The following is a 17,608-nucleotide window of genomic DNA, read 5'->3' as shown; positions in this document are numbered from 1 at the left end:
AGAACTGCATATGGTTTATAATCTGGATGAGAAAATCTGTGTTAAAAGTAGTTTAACAACATATACAGTTCGAACTGTTCTCACAGCTCTCCATATTGTACTGTTTCCCTTTCCTTCATCTGTGTTTTGAATTCATAGAGTACACGCATGGTTGCTTCTGTCATTGTGGTCTCCCGCCCTCCCCAAGCTCTACTGAATTAGCAGATATATCCTTAAGTTTTCCTTTCAGGGATTCATTAAGGTCAGTTTTAGTTGACAATTATTCCTTCATCCTTCAGTGACTTCATAACACTGAATTGCACCTGAATTGGGCTCACTGGAGTTCATTGGAAGTCATTAGCAGCACATATATTGCTGAAGTTCCAGCTTAGAAGAGTTGATCAGTGGGCTGTATTTTTTGCAGTGTTTATCACTGTATTTGTGTGATAATTCGCCCTGGGAAAATATCTTAAATATGCTGCAAATGCACTGAAAACATGTTTTAAATCTCTAGAAGAGTACAACATTACTCTGAGGAAAAAGTGAGTGGATTCAAAATTCTCAGATGCTTTATATGTGTGAATAATGTGCTGCTCTTGGTTAGCAAAAAGCAGCATCAGATTTATTGCATAGTTTATATTTGCATCCAAATATAAGTATTTTAATATTTACTGTCTGAAAACAAATGTAAAAACATGAATGAAGGATGTGTAGTTCAAACTTTCCTGCTCATATTCAATAAGCACAGCTCTCAGAATGAACTATCTTCATATACAATTTTTCTGAATAGTCCTTTCTGTCTGAAGTGTCCAAATTCAGTTTCATAGTATGATTTGTAGATAAATTTTGGGTTCTCTGATATAATAGAGTCCTCCTAAGAGATTTGAGACAGGATTTCCACTCCTGTGGAATCTCTGACGTTTGGGAGACTGGTTGATATCAGAAAATCATTTTTTTTAGTCTAAGTTGGTCTCTCTAGGTTCCTAATATAGTCAACAGGGAGAAATAAGCATATCTAGAAGATGATCTTTTTTTGTTTTAGCAAGGTGTCTAAAGATCTGTGCACTTTTTTCTTGGTGGGAAAGTACAAGTTGCTTGGAGTGACCAGTACTGAGGTAGCCCAGTTCCTCTCTATGATCTGTTGCAAGTGGGCGGTTTGGGTCTGTTCCTTTATCAGCAAGATTTGGAAGGCTGCAGTAACATCTAAGCAGTGTCCTGCACTTAGACATGTTGACTGATCCCCTTCCTTGTGGGGCACTTACGTCAAGTGAGCCAGGACCTGAATACCAAAGTCCAAGACCAACAAAATCACCCTTACTGCTCACACGCAACTCCTCTGAAGTCTGCTCTTGCAAGTTCTTTGTAAGCTGTGACGAGGAATGAGGACTGCTTTGCAAAGGTGTGTCTTAACTACGCAATACATGTCAGCTCTTAAAATACATAGGAATTACACATTTTTGTAAACAAGTAATCCTGAAGTCCATCGCTTTCTAGTTGAAGCCTGTTTTGTCTGGTGATCAGAGGTTTCTCAGTTCCTAACTGACCAAAGTCCATCTAAACCTCTGCATGTTGCAGAATTAAAACATTTTACAGAGCAGTCAGAGCAGCATTCTTCAGGAAGAAGTAGATTCAGCTCTAGACACCACAGCGAAAATTATCTTTGCCTCATAATTTCGCTTCCTTTCCTTTTGAAAATAGAGGAAAAGATATCAGGGAAAGGATTGGGGAGAGGGTAAACGTCTCCCTTGGAGCCCTTGGTCTGGTAGTGACAGTGCCTTCCCTCCTCCTGATCAAATGGAGGGAAGCGCCTTCAATTTGAAGCTTCTCTTCCAGCTTCCTTTCATACTGTCGTGCTGTGCTTTGATATACRGTGAAACTCGGCTCCCCACAAAGCTGCGTGCGTGGAGAGAACTTCTAAGGAAAGAATATTTTGGAAGCACTGTTAAAACCTCTAGCATGCTAAATCCTCTTCTGAAATGCTGCTTTAAATAACTTCACAATACAGTTCTCCCTTTGGCACTTCCTTTTGCACTTATTTAAGGTAGAAATATTAGATATTCAGCAGTCTTAAATGAGTCCCTTATTACTGTGTCAGAGAAATCTAAGCTGTCGTCAGTAACGTTAAATACAAAACTCTTACAAGTCATTACTTTAGGAAGTAGGTAGATTAGAAAGCAAGTCTTATAAAGTCTTTAGAAGCTCAAGGACCAAATTCAGTTTGATTCTATTTWCTTGAATTTTTCTCTCGATTGCCACAATTACTCTCCAATGAAGTTATTTTTTAAAAAGTGTTTGTATTAAAGTCAAAAATGATTTGTTGAGCTGAGTTTTTTTTTTTTTTAAAGAATAAATCCTCTTTTTTCAAGATAGGGAGAAAAGGAGAAAGTCATACTTTCTCACATGCTTATTATTTCTGTCCTAGAAGTAATTCCAATGTAAATTACAGAACACTGAACTGCTGTGCACTCCACCAGTGACCCACTGTTTTGGTAACTCACTGTTTATAGAGGAGAGAAATACAACTGAGTGTCTGTCCTTCTTTCTGGGTTCTCTTTTTTGTACTTCAGACAGCTGAAGCAAAGCAGGGTGAGTGCTGAAATGTSTCTCTCTCCGCCTAGGGAGATAGAGGATAAATTGTAGTTTTGACCTCTCCGAAACAATGTATTCAGCTGCTGGGCCACAGGTTGATCGTGACTGCTTTATAACACTGTATRTTGTTTCTCAGTGGATGCCAAACTGGTTACGTGCATTTTCAGGCACGTTCAGATGTTACTGACAAGGAAATTCTTTCAAGGAAGTTCAAATCCTCATGCTTACGTTCAATTCTTTGGTATGCCGTTGACTGTCGTTGTCATTAGCAAATCTTGTAGCTGTCTGCCTCAGCTTCTTCATCTCAGTCAGCTCTTGTGTTTGTAAGGTTCGTTGCGGGATTTCTTCTTATTGTTAGGTGTGGTACAGAGGCAAGATATTAATGACAGGCTCTAAAGATGACACAGCTGCTTAGCTTGTTTCAACTTAGTGCTGACCAGCACTAATTCTTCCTCTCTCCTCAGCAGCAGGATCCTTAAGACTGATCCAGAGAGACTGAAGGGACGCAGTCTTCGGAAATGTTGCTAGCATAGTGGAACATTGAATAGTACTTACTCAACATACAGTACTGCACGTTTACTGGCATTTTACTGCCGGTTTACTGGCAACTACAAGTACAGCCTGCAATCAAAGGGCTGAAATTGCAGAATACATATAGTTGAAGTACARTTGAAAAAGTCTTTTGGTTTACTCAGAATAATTGCAGGGTTATTTTGATTCTTCAAGAGTTSTGAAGAAGACAGGATCATTTACAGGAAGAGAAGTTTTCATTTTAAATGCAACATTTAAAAAATTGTTGTGAATCAGGTTAAAAATCTGTGAAGTGCCTGAGTTTTTTTTGAATGATGTGTAGCCCTTCACTTGATTTCTACAGCAATATTAGAAGACTTAGATTGTCGATTCTCTGAACTTTTAAGTGTGTACATAAATATTTGTAGCATCTTAAGCAGTTAAGCAAAAATTTTTTTTTTTTGGAATTGTCATGAACACAAGTATCTTCAGTTCAGAGAATAACCTTTATTAAATTACTTACTGTTTTCCAAAATTAAATTGACATTCTTCTACCTTTTAATGCATCTAGATACAACTTAAATGAAAGCTTATTCCCTAATTTCTGTTTTGGTCTGCTGCAAATTAGCACTGTACATAAGCCTGCTTATTGAGGAGGCTAGCTCCTAGAAAGTCAGAGCTGCAAGCTTAGCCCTCACCACTGCTGTGTGGTATGCTTTCTATCCCTTACCCAGTTTTGCTTAGCAGTGTAGAGCTGGTCATGTGGACTTCAAACAGCAAACCATCATGAAATGAGAAGAATCTGGTTGTCTTGCAGTTTTTATTTATAGAGCTTGATGTGAACGTGAGGGGGAATTTCTTCMCTGTGAGAGTGACGGAGCATTGGAACAGGTTGCCCAGAGAGGTTGKGGAGTCTCCTTCTCTGGAGATCTTCAAGGCCCACCTGGATGCAACCCTGTCTGACATGCACTAGGTGACCCTGCTGAGCAGGGAGGTTGGACTAGATGATCTCCAGAGGTCCCTTCCAACCTTACTGGTTCTGTGATTCTGTGGTTTCTAACTAGTGACCAGGACCAGATGATTCAGAGTTCCAAAGTTCAGAGACAGCTGCTAACGCTGTTTCCTTATAATCCTCAGAAAACAAGGAGTAGCTTAAAACTTTGAAGCACAAATGTTTCTGTTCCTTTATGTTTATGTATTTTATGATTTTAAAGATACAGTAGTGGGACTGGTTTAGATAGTAAGTTTTCTGTATGCTATCTAGTAACCACAGACTGTTGCAATGCTAATGAAACAGATTGGGCTTTCTGTAAATGAAAGAAATCAAGACTGTTTAGCCAAGCTGTGAGAATTGCAGAATGCAAAAGCAAAGAGACAAAGCAGAAACAATAAGTAGATTTAAAAATGTAAATATTTTCCAGTAATAAGAAATGACACAGCTGCTATATGGAACATGCACTGACACTGTTTAGATGCTAATAAGAAGGCCTGAACATCTCTATCAGTGACATTAGATGCAAATTTTAACATTTATCCTAAAGTAGTTCTACTCAGAAGACCTCCTGTTTTTACAAAACACAGCTTCCTTTCTTCATCTGTTTCTTCAACCTGTGATCAGCTTTCTGATATTACCCCTTTTTCTTCCTTTTCGTTGTCACTGAACAGTCTCGTCATCTTTCCAACCTCTTCCTGTTTCCAGTTCGTTCTAGGGATGTTCTGTCTCCTGAGTGCTTACAGTAGTGCTGACAGTATCTTGTAACAGTGTTAAAGATGAAATGTTTGCTGGTTTTTATTACCTCCATCAGCTGTGTTTTAGAAAAATGGCACAATGTGAGTTCTCGCTGCTCTCACTGCTGGAAAAAAAACACAKAGGCTTTAGAAGACTTACTGAAAAGTTTTTTTATGGAACATGCTGCCATTATGTGAGTCAGCCAAAGTGTCCAAGCTGAAATAATGTCTATGTTTAAAAAACAAAATATTCCTTCTTAGTCCTGAAGATCATCTCCTCTGATCTTTATTATCTTCATGTATGAAGGGGGTAGGTTATTGGTCAGTATTAACAGATGTTAGAGTAGAGAATTGTTTGATTGTGTGACACTTAATTTATTCGAGCAAACTCCAATTYTTTGGTGATTAATGTGGCACGTTACACTTTTAGTGTTAAGAGCGTTGCCTCGTGTTAATTGGACAAAGATTGGTGTCCGGGACACCTGTAAATGAGGATGAGAAGCATGTTTTCTTCTATCAGTCATACTAAAAGCAGAAGAGAACTTAAGACATAATGCTGCTTTTCCATATAGATACCACAGCAATGTTGTGTGCTTAATCTGCCATGAAGCAATATGAAGTAGTATAGAGCTCATCTTAAAGTTTTTAGAACTTTTTATAGGTTATTCACCAAAATAGATGTTGAGGGAGGAAGTATTTAGGAAATTTGATAAGATGTCAAAAATATCATTTGCAACTAACTCTTTCTTAAAAGCATCTTTCAAAGAAGACTGATATAGAGACAAGCATGAAATTATTAAATTGTTTTAAATTGCCAAACACTAACTGCATTTTAGTTCACTTTTTATTACTGATTTGCTAGTTTTCTTCCTATTTTATATTCTTATGTGGTCTGTAATAAACTTACATACTTTTTTTTTTTTGCATTTGTCCATTTAACTAGTTTTTTTAAATGTTAGTGCTTTTGATTCTAGGAAGGACTGGCTTCTAAGCTGATTAGTATCAATATGATATGGACAGCATATTTTGAACACAAAAATCAATAAATAAATAAAAATAAATAAAAAATAAATAACAAAAATAACTTGTTCTGTGTTCATGACTGGCATCACCTTAGATGGACCACAGATATGGTTCCATCTGGCAGTTCCTGTGCTACTAGCAAAAAACAGCCCTCAAGTCCTAGTGTTCTTTCATCAGTAGTCTTTAATAAACCACAAATACCACTGTCCTAGCCCTACAACTGGGAAAGCTATGACATAGAAGAGCTGACAARCCCACAAATACCAGTAAGTCAGTGGCAGAGCTCCAATAGAATCATGATCCTGGATGTGTCCAGTTTTCCCTGTTCATTGGACTCTGCTTTGTAGAGTCATATTAGGCATAGTGGCTTTAACTAAAATGAAAGACACTGAYGGAAAAATAGCCCCACTGAATCCTGAAAATGAGTATTTTAGATAATGAAATGATTCTGGTTAACTGATATCTTGAGCCTAGAAAATGTTTACTTGATAAAGAATTCCATGCTGTTCAAGTTATATTCCTAACATTTGAACTTACCCTAGTGGCAATTTTTTTTTTAATTGGACTGTAGATTTGAGTAACTTTATTTAAAAGCGTATATGTGTGCRTATGCTTACATTATGTACTGATTACTTTTGAGGACATTACTGTCAAAMTACTTAAGTTTTCTATACCTCAGGGAATATTTAACCAGTAGTCTAATGTCACATTCCAGTTATGAAACAAAGCTTCATAACAATTTGATATGTTGTCTGCTTATGGATTAACACTTACCCTGTATGCAGCAGTCTGGTTTATCTGAAGTACCTTCCCCCTGGGAAGGGAGGGATGAGTGTACYGCCCTACACAGCTGGCTTTCTGCAGGAGAGAGTATACCAATGGACCCYGGTTACCACTGGATTAATGACAGTAGAAGTGAGCTTGGGTGATTTCAGTTCAGTTTTTCAGTGGAAAGTAATATAAGGAAACCATTTTAGTCAGCCAGCTGAAACATCTTAAATATGAATATCTACTTAACAAATCTTTCTGATTATGATCTTACTTAAGACARATAGTGAACTATAGAGCAGTTTTGGAGAATATACTTTTTTCTTCTCATATCTCCTAATGTACCTGAAAAACACACAGTACAAAATATTTAGGAACAATTATAATAATATATATCCAGTTGATAACCATTTTTGACACATTTTTTATTCTGTAATAGTGTGTGTGGTTCCCCCTCCCTTTTGACTTGCTTGCAAGCTCAAGTCACGAGTTGCATCATATCTTCAAGCGTAAAGTCAGAAGTTGGTTCATTCCCAGCTCTTGTAGCCTGTCTGGGAATCAGGAGACTAAAATAAAAATAGTTATAAAATGGAATATATTCGGAAGCTTTGTTCTCTTAAATCCGAACCTTCTGTTGACTGACGTTAGATGATCCCGAAGCAGATGCTGCAGTAGCTATTTGTTGATTTAGTTGCTATGGTGACATGATACATTCGTGTACAGCAGGAAGCTCACTGTACGCTGGCTAATTTGATAGGAAGGAAAGCTTGAGGTAGGTATTGCTGACTATATTGATAATTGATCCTACCTTTCACGTCCTGCCTCCACATGCTTTAGGGATGCACGACTAGAGAGGAAGATAAAGCGAGCTCCTCTGGTATGGCGGTTAGGTTAAGGTGCCCTGTGAAATGAAGGGGGGGCCGGTGCCCGGCACATCCACGGCGATTACCTCGGTGTTTAGTGAATGGAACAGATTGGAGCATCCGGAGCGGTGACTGTTGCRTCTTCCCTCATCTTTTGTCACTGTGGGTAGCCCCAGTTGAATGAGAGAAATAAAAGGATGCGAGCAACAGTAAGTGCAAGTGCTAAGGCTTTTGCAGTGGGTTACTAGATTAAGCGTTCTGCTAATTATCATCTTGCTTGAGCTATTCGCAGAGGAAAATGTAATTGTTCTGAATACATACCCTGATGACAGAGCACGAATGGGGCTTTGCCTAGAAGTTGTGGGTTGTGTTGTCTTCACCCTTTTCAGGGTAAAATACAGAAATACACCCAGTTTTTTTAATCTCATTGCAGACAGGCTGTTAAAGATGCAGCATACATCTTTAAAAAGGACTTGGCTGTACCATCCTCTGAACAGATTTAGTTGAATGTTTTTAAAATTTCTGAAGTCAGAATGGCCAAGAATGTTATCTAGAATTTTTCCCCTAATTTTGTAAATTGCATAAAATTGAAAATTGAGTTCATCTTTGTCCTTTTGACTAAAAATACTTCTCATCAGTATTGCTGAGCTAATTTCACTGGCAGTATTTTTAGACAAACCCCTGCTGTCTTTTTTTTTTTTTCACATTGCTGTGATTTTACTAGTGCATTCAGAGAGAAGATTTTAGTATGCAGTCTTTCCATCGTTTGTGATTTTTTTGACAATTGTTTTTTACTTATTCGACACCTATATAATGCTAAATATAAATATGTTTAATCAAAAGATACAACCCCACAACCCTGAAGCTCTTGTCTCTACTTCCTAGTAAAACACCTCAGAAAAGAGTATTATTTCTGCTTTTATAGAAATCAGTTGATTGACCTTTTTTAAATTATGATTTCAGAGGTCTTTTTAGAAACCTGTTATCTTTGTAGGTACAATAGAATGGGACAAAACCAGAGCTTTTTTTTTTTTTTTTCCCCAGTGGTACTGTTTTGTTCCAATTTGTAGTCCTTCCTGTTGTACAGAGATGTAGCTGTCCCTTATTATACATTTCTTTCAAATATGTCATAACCACTGTTGTAATGTAACATACACTTCTTTATACTATATATGATTTTTGCAACAGATAAAGTAATATCTTTGTGGATTTCCCCTGCACTTTCTCCTTGCCTTCTTACCAACTTCTTCACATTTTCAATATTTTTGATAAGTATGCCAGAATCTGGGTTTGTGTTTTACTGCTAAGGGATATATTTTATTATGATCTATTTAGTGATAGCTCTATTAGCGTTCCTATGTATTTTCAGAGGCGTTTAATTTGATTGGAAAAATTGGAAAATGTTCCCAGATTTCAGTTACTTAGGAGTGATATGTGAATGCAGGAAGTATAACTAACTACTTCTAGAAGAAGGATTCTAAGCATCTTTTACACTGAAATTCAACCCTGTTTCTTTAGTTTTCCTATCTGCGTAGTGATAGACAGTAGTAGTCAGTGGAAAGAACGCAGCGGCAGTTCTCATGTGCACTTATCCCACAACTTTGCATGTGATGCAATGCATGTAGTGTAATATATTTTTGATTTTGTTTTGATTTTAGTCTGGATTTAAAAAATAAACTTTTTTCCCTTTTCCTCTTCAAAAGGCTGATAATCTTTGCTGACAAATGTTTTGAGAAAGTATACGTTTCAGAGAGGCATAAAATAAAGAGCTTGACACTTATGGGTTCTTTAGAAATACAAAAATGTTTGTCATGTATCCCAACTCAAAAATGATGATTTTGCTTTCTTTCAACTAAGACTTCACTGATTAGAAATCCACCCATAGGTACTGGGGAAAACTAAATGTTTTTTTAAATAGTGTTGTATATTCAGTTACTAATAACTTTTCTACATATACAAAATCTTTCAGCTATAAAAGCTTTTATTTGGGGAGAGTAGTTTATCTGCTATAAAAGATTTGAAAAAGTGACTCTGAATACTAAACTTGTAAACAAAATTTGGCTGCATCTTAACTGAATCTCTTAGTGTTTGTGTTGGCTCAAAATTAGGTATGTATTTCAGTCCTGTCCTTTTGAAAGATACAGTATATTATAAAACCACAGTTTAAACAATACTAAGAATCATCCTTGTGTGGAAAGTTTAAACTAGTCTCTTCTTCATAAACCTTGTTCAAACCTGTGATCTGCAAATATTTCCACAAATCACTTTATACCTGTATGCAGCAGGGTAGGGGAGAAATTTAGCAATTGTCTTAATTTTGGATTTTACTGCTTTTCTGCTTGCATTAAATATCATCACTGTACTTCTAGTCATTTACTTTTTAATTTAAATTTAAACCTCTAGATTCTGAATAGTWTGTCAAAATATTATCTTTGGGTGTATTATACAGTAGCAATAATCATTTTGCGTAGTATTTTTTTCCCCTCAAAACCTCTTTTCACTCATAGATCAACGGTATTTATAGTTGACAGAAGAAGCAGAACTTTTTGAGATGCTATTTTTCCTGTTTCTGACTGTTTTCCTTGGGGCAAGGCTGTATTGCCTGCATGTGTGCATACACACGAGTGGGTGTTTGGGGAAGGAGCCTCGTTCTTTAGCAGTTGAGGTCTATTCAGAGAACTTCCTCTGGTGCATATAACGGGGAGCAAAAGAACAAAAATATGTAAAACTTGCTGTGAAGCATCTCTTCTTAGGTACTGAGTAAATCCTGGCAGACAACTAATTAAAAAAAAAATAAAAGAAAAGAAGAAAAGAAAAAAAAAGATTAAGATCTGATTGATTGACTTCCAGGTTTTACCTGTTGGAAAGTGTGGCTGTGTGGCTTCCCTTTTATTTCTTCCTCAGGGATAGAAATATCTTGAACCTCCAGTTGTATTTACAGTTGTATTTACAGTTTCTACTATGGAAAGATACTCGCTTAAAACTGTCACAATTTGTAATTTAGGCTTAAGTTTTTTGTTTCCTTGGTCTGTGAGCCTTTCACATCAGCTAGAGCCTAGGACCAGGATTAAGTCGACTTTGATACTTTGTGGTAAAGTCCATTGGTTTTATTTCGATTTTGCTTACCAACCACYAGGTAAAGACAGGCATGTAGTGTGTGCAGGGAACACTTAATAATTGCACAAGCTTGTCTGTCTTTTGTCATGCCTTTGTGTGTTTTTTGGCATTTGGAAAACTTTCCYCTCTGTGTTGTAACGTAAATGCAGACTTGTGGTGCCACAGTCTTACGCTACCTTTCTTTCTTCTCAGCTGGCTGAAATCACCTTGAAATGTGGCACTCTGCTAATACATCGATCCCTCTCTTAGTAATGTGGATGTGTAGAGTAGCTTGCAGAAGTGTGCATCTTACTGACAGAGTGAAGGGTCACTTTTATATGTATTTCCATGGAGGTAATGTTTTTTTGGGGCCTTATTTAATTAGTGTGCAAGCTAATGTTTGAACCAACAGGATTAGCTGGCTCTGTATCATAAACACCACTCTGTCCCTCCTACCTTTGAAAGGCATTGCTGTAATCATGTCAGTGGAGAGAAATATGTATAGGAATCTTATTTTGGCTTCTGTAGCCTTTACTTTGGGCTGATAAAAGCTTCTTCTAAGTCTTCTAGGCATTATCATTTGGTATGAAAACTTCTTTTTGAGGGAGCAGCCCTCTGACTCGAGGTGGCTGCAGCTCTGTCTTATAGATCTGTCTTTTGTATTTTGTTATTTGTATCCTTAGTCTTCTAACTTTTCTCCAATTTCAGCTGTTTTTTTTTTTTTATCAAATTCATTTTTTCCAGAGTTAGAAAGTCTGAGAGACTAAAAGCACTGCAATGAAGTTTGCAGAGTCTAGCAGCAGGGAGGAGTAAAAATATAACTCATGATTTACAAAAATAACGGAGATAGAGAAAACTTCTACAGAACTGTTGTTCACCAGATCTCATATACAGCAGCTAGGGAGCACTTGAAACTAGTAGGAGGTGGGTTTAAAATGAATAAAAAAAGGTGAGCTTCAGGAACTTGCTGCCATAGGTTATGGAGTCAAACAGTACGAACAGATTCAAAGAGTTTAAGCAGATTCATGGACAGCAGAGAGAAACTGCAAAAAGTGGCCAGGTTCACATGCAGTCACTAAATAGTATCTTCAGTTACTGTGTCAGTGGACCACCGATTTGAACCACTGACCSAGCCATGAGTTTAAACATGGATTTTGGCAAAACCCTGATGAGCTTTCTAATATACGGCATAATTCAGTCTTGTTGGGGAAACTGGTCTTTGCCAATCCAGGTTATGTATCCTGAAACATGATTGAGCAGCAAAGTGAACGTTTCTAAGGGGAAAAAAAGTCAAATATTCTATACTATAAAGGGTTTTAATCAGTACTGTTCCTTTTTGCAATGCCTTTCTGTGTTTTAGGCTGGATTTTCTGGCTACCGTTGCACTAAGAAATACCAGTTCTCTGTAACCCATGCCTATTTAATTGAACCACCAAAAAAGTTTAAATTTCTATTTGATCAGGATTAATCATCTAAAATGTCCTTTTTTAGAATGAATTAAATACCACTGAAAAATAATGAAATTTCACTGTAAAACTCTGGTTGGGAGCTGATGTTTCAGGTATTTCATGCTTTAGTCATATTGACCAGTCATTTTGTTTCATTCATGCAGGAACTTTTTAGGGTAAGTATATAGCTGCAGTCATGTCAATTTGTATGCTAATCTCTCTAGGAAAGAGATGCTGATAAAGTGATTGATAYAGACTATTTTTCATCAGGAACTGCACTGAGGTCATGTGGCTTATCATTAAATAGTTGTTTAAAGGAAACAATTTTCATTCCCAGTGAAAATGGCACAAAATTAGTTGTTGACCTAATACTCCATTTCTCAATAGCAGTGACTTACTTTTTTCTCAAGTTCAAAATATGTGCAGTTGTCATAGTTTTGTTAGTATTGAGAAATTACACTGTTGATTTTCTTAAGTTTTGTTATAGTTGGCTTTGAGATGCATATATAGGATTCTGAGGCAAGTCTTAAGTTCCCATTATTTTGTTAAAGTTGCGAAGTCCGTAGAGCTTGTTTGCTTCAGAAGAAGAAACGGCATTTGAAAAGTGGCTATATTAAGCATGCCTTTCACYGAGGTTGACAAATCACAAATGAGTTTTTCAGATTACTGTGATTATTGTAAAGGCAGCAGAAATCTAGATGGAAAAATGCATATTAACTTCTGGAGAGCTTTTGTGAATGAAACAACAGGGTTTGTCACACAAGGAATGAAGCATGGGAAAAGAGGCTGAACCACAAGTTTTTCCAAAGCTTTTCATTTAGTGCTAGCCAACACGAAGATTTTGCCCAAGAGCGGAACGAAACTGAGAATTGGAGTATTTGGCATGTAAGCTCGATTTTTGGTAAATACTGACACTGAGGTGCATGAGGTAGCATGCTGGAGAATGGAATGTGCAAGTCTGTACAAGGGAAGGCTGGAATGAGATGGGGAAGTTAAAAACTAGYAATCTGTAGATTTTATTTGCCTAACACGTGATACTTTAAAGAAACAGGTAACATGAATTGTTCATAGAAATTTCTTTGCATTTTTGATTATGTTCAGCAGACGTGTTGTTTATAAGGGAAGCCCTCTCTCCTCGGTAATATCCCTGCTGGCCAAGAAGGTATCAGTATCCTTACAAGTATGCAGCTTTAATTTTTCTCATKGCAGTATGTAGCTATTCAGGAGGCAAGTGAGTGTCAAAAATGTCCCCCTCAAAGCAGTTATGATGCTGTGGGGTTCAGCAGCAAGTAAAAGGCAGAGAACCAGGCACTGGTCACATTAACAAACTTTACCCCAGCACAAAGGCTTTTGAAACCAGCTGTGTTTGAAGCTTGGGAAACTGCTTCAGCCCTGATTCAGACTTCATTTTGGCACTCTTGCCAACAAATACAGCCTGCCTTGGAACAGTTGTGGCTACAATGTAAAAGCGAGGCTGAAAGTGGGAGCTAGTCAAATATGTAACTAGGCATCAAGCAGACTGATACTGCAGAGAGAAAAGATCTATTTCCTGTCCCTGAAAACTGAGCATCTAATTCATCTGCCAGAGGAGTAGCATTCAGCCAGGCAGTCTCCCAGCCCTGTTGGCTGTGGAATTGAGATGCCCTCAGAGAAGTGAAAGTCTGATGACATCATGAGCATCAATACAGTACTGGACTCTATCATAGACCCATCGCCACATGGCACAATCACTGCTGAACTCTCATCTCTGTGCTATGCAATGACTATAGGGTTGAGCCTGTGTCTTCTAAGATAGCTGTGGGTAAACAGCAAAGGCTTCTCACAGGGGAAACCTGTGTGCAAAAAAAAATCAAGAGAGAGATTGCCCACCTGCAGCAGTTGGAGCAGGACATCTATCTCCATGCTTCAATTTGCTCTTGCTAGCAGGAGCCACCAATTCGRATGTCCTGCAGCAGAGGTCTGGAGAAGAAAAACCAGCAGATTCCCAAGGCAACATAACTGCTGAGGTTACCAACCACATTGGTAGCAGGTATTGACATTCAAGAAATGGAAACAATGAAGTAATACCAGTTATTCCCCATTCCCTGTTACTTCAGAAGCAGTAGTCAAGGGACTTGCACCAGCCATTACCCTAAGACTTGACAGCTTTACAACTTTACTCATTCTCACAGTTCATACTGTGGAGAACAAGAAGATTGAACTGAAAATTGTGTCCATTCTTTGATGTGCCCATGCTGCAGCCAGAAAAGCTCCTCTGAGAAGTTAGGGCGTCCTAAGTCGGTCAAAAACTTGTGCACATCTGGATACTAGCAGATACAGAGGCATTTGCTTTTCTCTCCCACCCCCCTGTAATTTTATCTGAGTTCTTCAGTAGTTACAAATTTTTTATCTTACAGGAAAACAGGCTTTAATTAGCATACAGAAGTCTGAAAAGGAGACAGGCATCTTCTTGGGGTACCTGTCGGACTTCCTCTGTTTRTTTCAGCTATTGAGTATGCTTTTCTACCAGTTCTACACTGCTTAGTCATACAGAATTAGGATAATTAGTTTTTGCACAAATAAAATGTTTTATGCTGTGCATCTGGTGCACTTACTTTGTCATTACTTCTAATACTGTTTTATCAGTAATAAATCTACAAACATGCTTAGGCCATGAAAAGAAGGAAATTACACAGTATTTCCCATATGTTGAAAACTGTTTGCCAAGCAGTAGCGATTAAAATTCAATCACTGAGAATTCTAGGCTTCCTTATGAAACTTTTATATAATGGCTTGATTAATGTTGAAGCTAAAGTAATTCGTTGTTGAAATAATGTAAGCTATAGAAATAGCTTTTTTAATTACACTAAGCAGTCCAGAAAATGAAGTTCTTAGAAGTACTGATTGTTCATCTTGCCACAACTCTTTGAAAAATGCTTGTTAAAAATATCTGTACTTGTTCTTACTCTTATCTCTTTTCTGTGTGAAGTGAAGGCTGAAAGCAGTATTAAGTGGAAAATAGTGTATTTATTAATCAGCAGAAAGTGTGGTTTTTTTCTTCCAGAAAATTTATTTTTGCATATATTGGATTTGGTAATATATTCCTGTGTAACGATTGTAAAACTCTTATTTTTAAGGTTATTCTTGTGCAAGTTAATCCAGGGGAAGCATTTACAATAAGAAGAGAAGATGGACAGTTTCAGTGCATTACAGGTAAAGTTAATGTATTTATTTTAATATTTCCTGATTCTGCATTAGGGTAGGCAAAAAGCAATTTATGATGTTGAAGGTAAAACSGTGGGGATGGTGGTTTTGGATAAAAGGTCTATTTAAAGACCTAAAAGATTAGATACTAGGTATTATTTGGTTTTATACTTAACTATCATGAACAAAACACTTCTTCCTATATTAGGTTAAACTAAATTACGTTCAGCAGGGGCAGGGAGAAGTTATTTCAGTCTGCAGAGTGAATGAGCAATTGATATTGTACCAGCTTTTAGTTAAGCTCATTTATTATACAGACTTTAAGTTCAAAGTTACGGTTGTTGATTTGGGTTGAATTTAGATTTTTTTAAAAAAATATTTTTATTCTTTGCTATTTCGTGGACATTATTTTATTATAACATAACTAATTTTAGTTATATTATCCCATACCTTACTGGTAGCTGTCTGTTACCCCACTACTAGTTGTTTGTTACCTCTAGGGGCCAAATTGCCTCCTTTTTAAGTTCCGTCAAGATTCGGCTTCAAACTAAAAGTACTTCATCCAAACATTACATTCTCATATGTAACAGAGAGTTTGTTTTCTATACTGATGTTGTTTGTATACAGATGTTGTTTTCTATAGAGAACTGGAATAACTACAAAATTAAGGCTATCTATGGCTGCAAGAAACGAGCAATCAGATGTTACTGTTACTCTCACTTTATTGTGTTACAAGAGACTGTCCACAAATGCAGCACTAAGTCACTTTCTCTGCTGGGCCAATGAATCCAGCACTCTCTTTTTCTGAACATAGGTTCAGCTTCAACCAATACTGTCCYGAGAAGCTGAAGCAAGTGGCTTCAAGCTCCTTTTTCTCCCTCTCTGAAGTCTGAGGAGAGCCCAAAGTCTGTTTTCCAGTGTCCTAGGCAGTTCCTTTAGCCACAACATAACTGATCAAAGGGAAGCCTTGGATTATAATTTATATCAACAATTCTTAAAGCTTACATGTTCATTAGAACCATTCTTCAAAACTTTATGATGGTTGCACAATATTATATTGCTTCTTTTAAGACACAGTCAGCCAGTGTTGCAGCTCAGTTTTGTTGGGCTTATTTGAAACATAGCAGTGTAATAATTACTTTACAATATCTAAGAGGAACATAGTGGATTTTGTCTTGCAATTTAATGATGTGTTTTCAAGTCTAAGGTACAAAATACAGCATACCTTGTATTTTAATTTTGATTTATCAGATAGGCTTTTTGCTTTCAAGACTACCAGGCAAGGAAAGTGTCAAGTTATTCCCCCTTCCCTCAAGCCTGTTTGATGCATTGCAAAAATATTAGTAGCGTATATGTATAGATACAGTCCTAATCTTTCGGGATACTTACAGATACATGCCTTTATCCTTGCCTGATCCCTCTTGAACAGCCAGCTCTCTGTTGTGATTGCCATCAATGGCTGAAGTCTTCATGCTTTAAATCTGAGAGTGAGTAGTTGTTATGTAGGCAGTCATTCCTGGAACTCATTAAGCCTAAGCTCCACTCTTTACAACTTCCCTGAAAAGTAGAAGTAACCATTTAGGGATCTAAACCTCAATTTTTTTGAACCTCTAGATGTTTGCCTTATCCTTCCACCTTCTAGGACATAAAGACATAGCTTATAGTCCTGTAGTAAATCAGAGAGCATAACTTAGTGAAGGTTTTCCATGTCTATAGGTTCGTTACTCTTGGATTAGAACCTGTATTATGCACATTTACTTGGATGTAGTTTTGTTTTTCTACTTCTGCCGCTCCTGAGACGTTTCCATTTCATATGGGTCTTTGGGCCAGAAAAATCTTTCTGCCTTTTTGACTTGTTCTTGGATTGCTGGGTCTCCCTGGCTTAAAGAAGAAACTCCTTCAAAAATTGATGCTGCACTTTTTCATCATACGGATTGCAGCTAATGAGAGGAAAGTTTACTTTCCCAACAGCTTTTTCATATAGATATATACAAAGTGAACAGTTTCACAGATAGCATACACTGCAGATAGTAATACAGTATTGGTGGCCCTTATTTGCTCTGCAACAACTTCTCAAACATAGTTTGCCCTTGATAAGTCATATCTTTTTTAATAAAAATGGTTGCCCAGTTCACAAAATGGATTCCGGCCATAAGAGGCTATTGCAYTGACCCTAAAGAAGGAAACCACACCTCAGTTCCCTGTTACTTTCTTCGGTGTATGCTTTTGGTTACCAAGTCTTACTGAAGTTAAAGATGTGGAAATACCTGATGAATATGATTTGGGGGGAACGTTATAAACATGCATCAGGCATAAAGAAATGGAGCTAGATAGCTGAATTTTAGTTGAGATGCTATCAGTATGAAGTTGATTTATTCTTGACAATATATGCTAATACTTGTTTTGACCTCCTTCCCCCCC

At 37.2% G+C, this 17,608-nt stretch overlaps 1 protein-coding gene across 1 annotated transcript in view; it reads left to right on the top strand.

The window, feature by feature from the left end:
- Positions 1-17,608, top strand: part of FNDC3A (fibronectin type III domain containing 3A) — a 118,357-nt gene that overhangs the window by 24,309 nt on the left and 76,440 nt on the right. The window contains exon 3 of the mRNA XM_085324995.1: positions 15,121-15,196. Coding sequence (XP_085181121.1) covers positions 15,121-15,196 — 76 coding nt within the window. The remainder of the gene's footprint in view (positions 1-15,120; positions 15,197-17,608) is intronic.

This window comes from Rhea americana, unplaced genomic scaffold (assembly GCF_003343005.1).
Source record: "Rhea americana isolate MKP2758 unplaced genomic scaffold, rheAme1 scaffold_95, whole genome shotgun sequence".
Taxonomy (NCBI): Eukaryota; Metazoa; Chordata; class Aves; order Rheiformes; family Rheidae; genus Rhea; species Rhea americana.
Note: the sequence above shows the minus strand (reverse complement) of the source record. Positions and strands in the feature narration are given on the sequence as shown.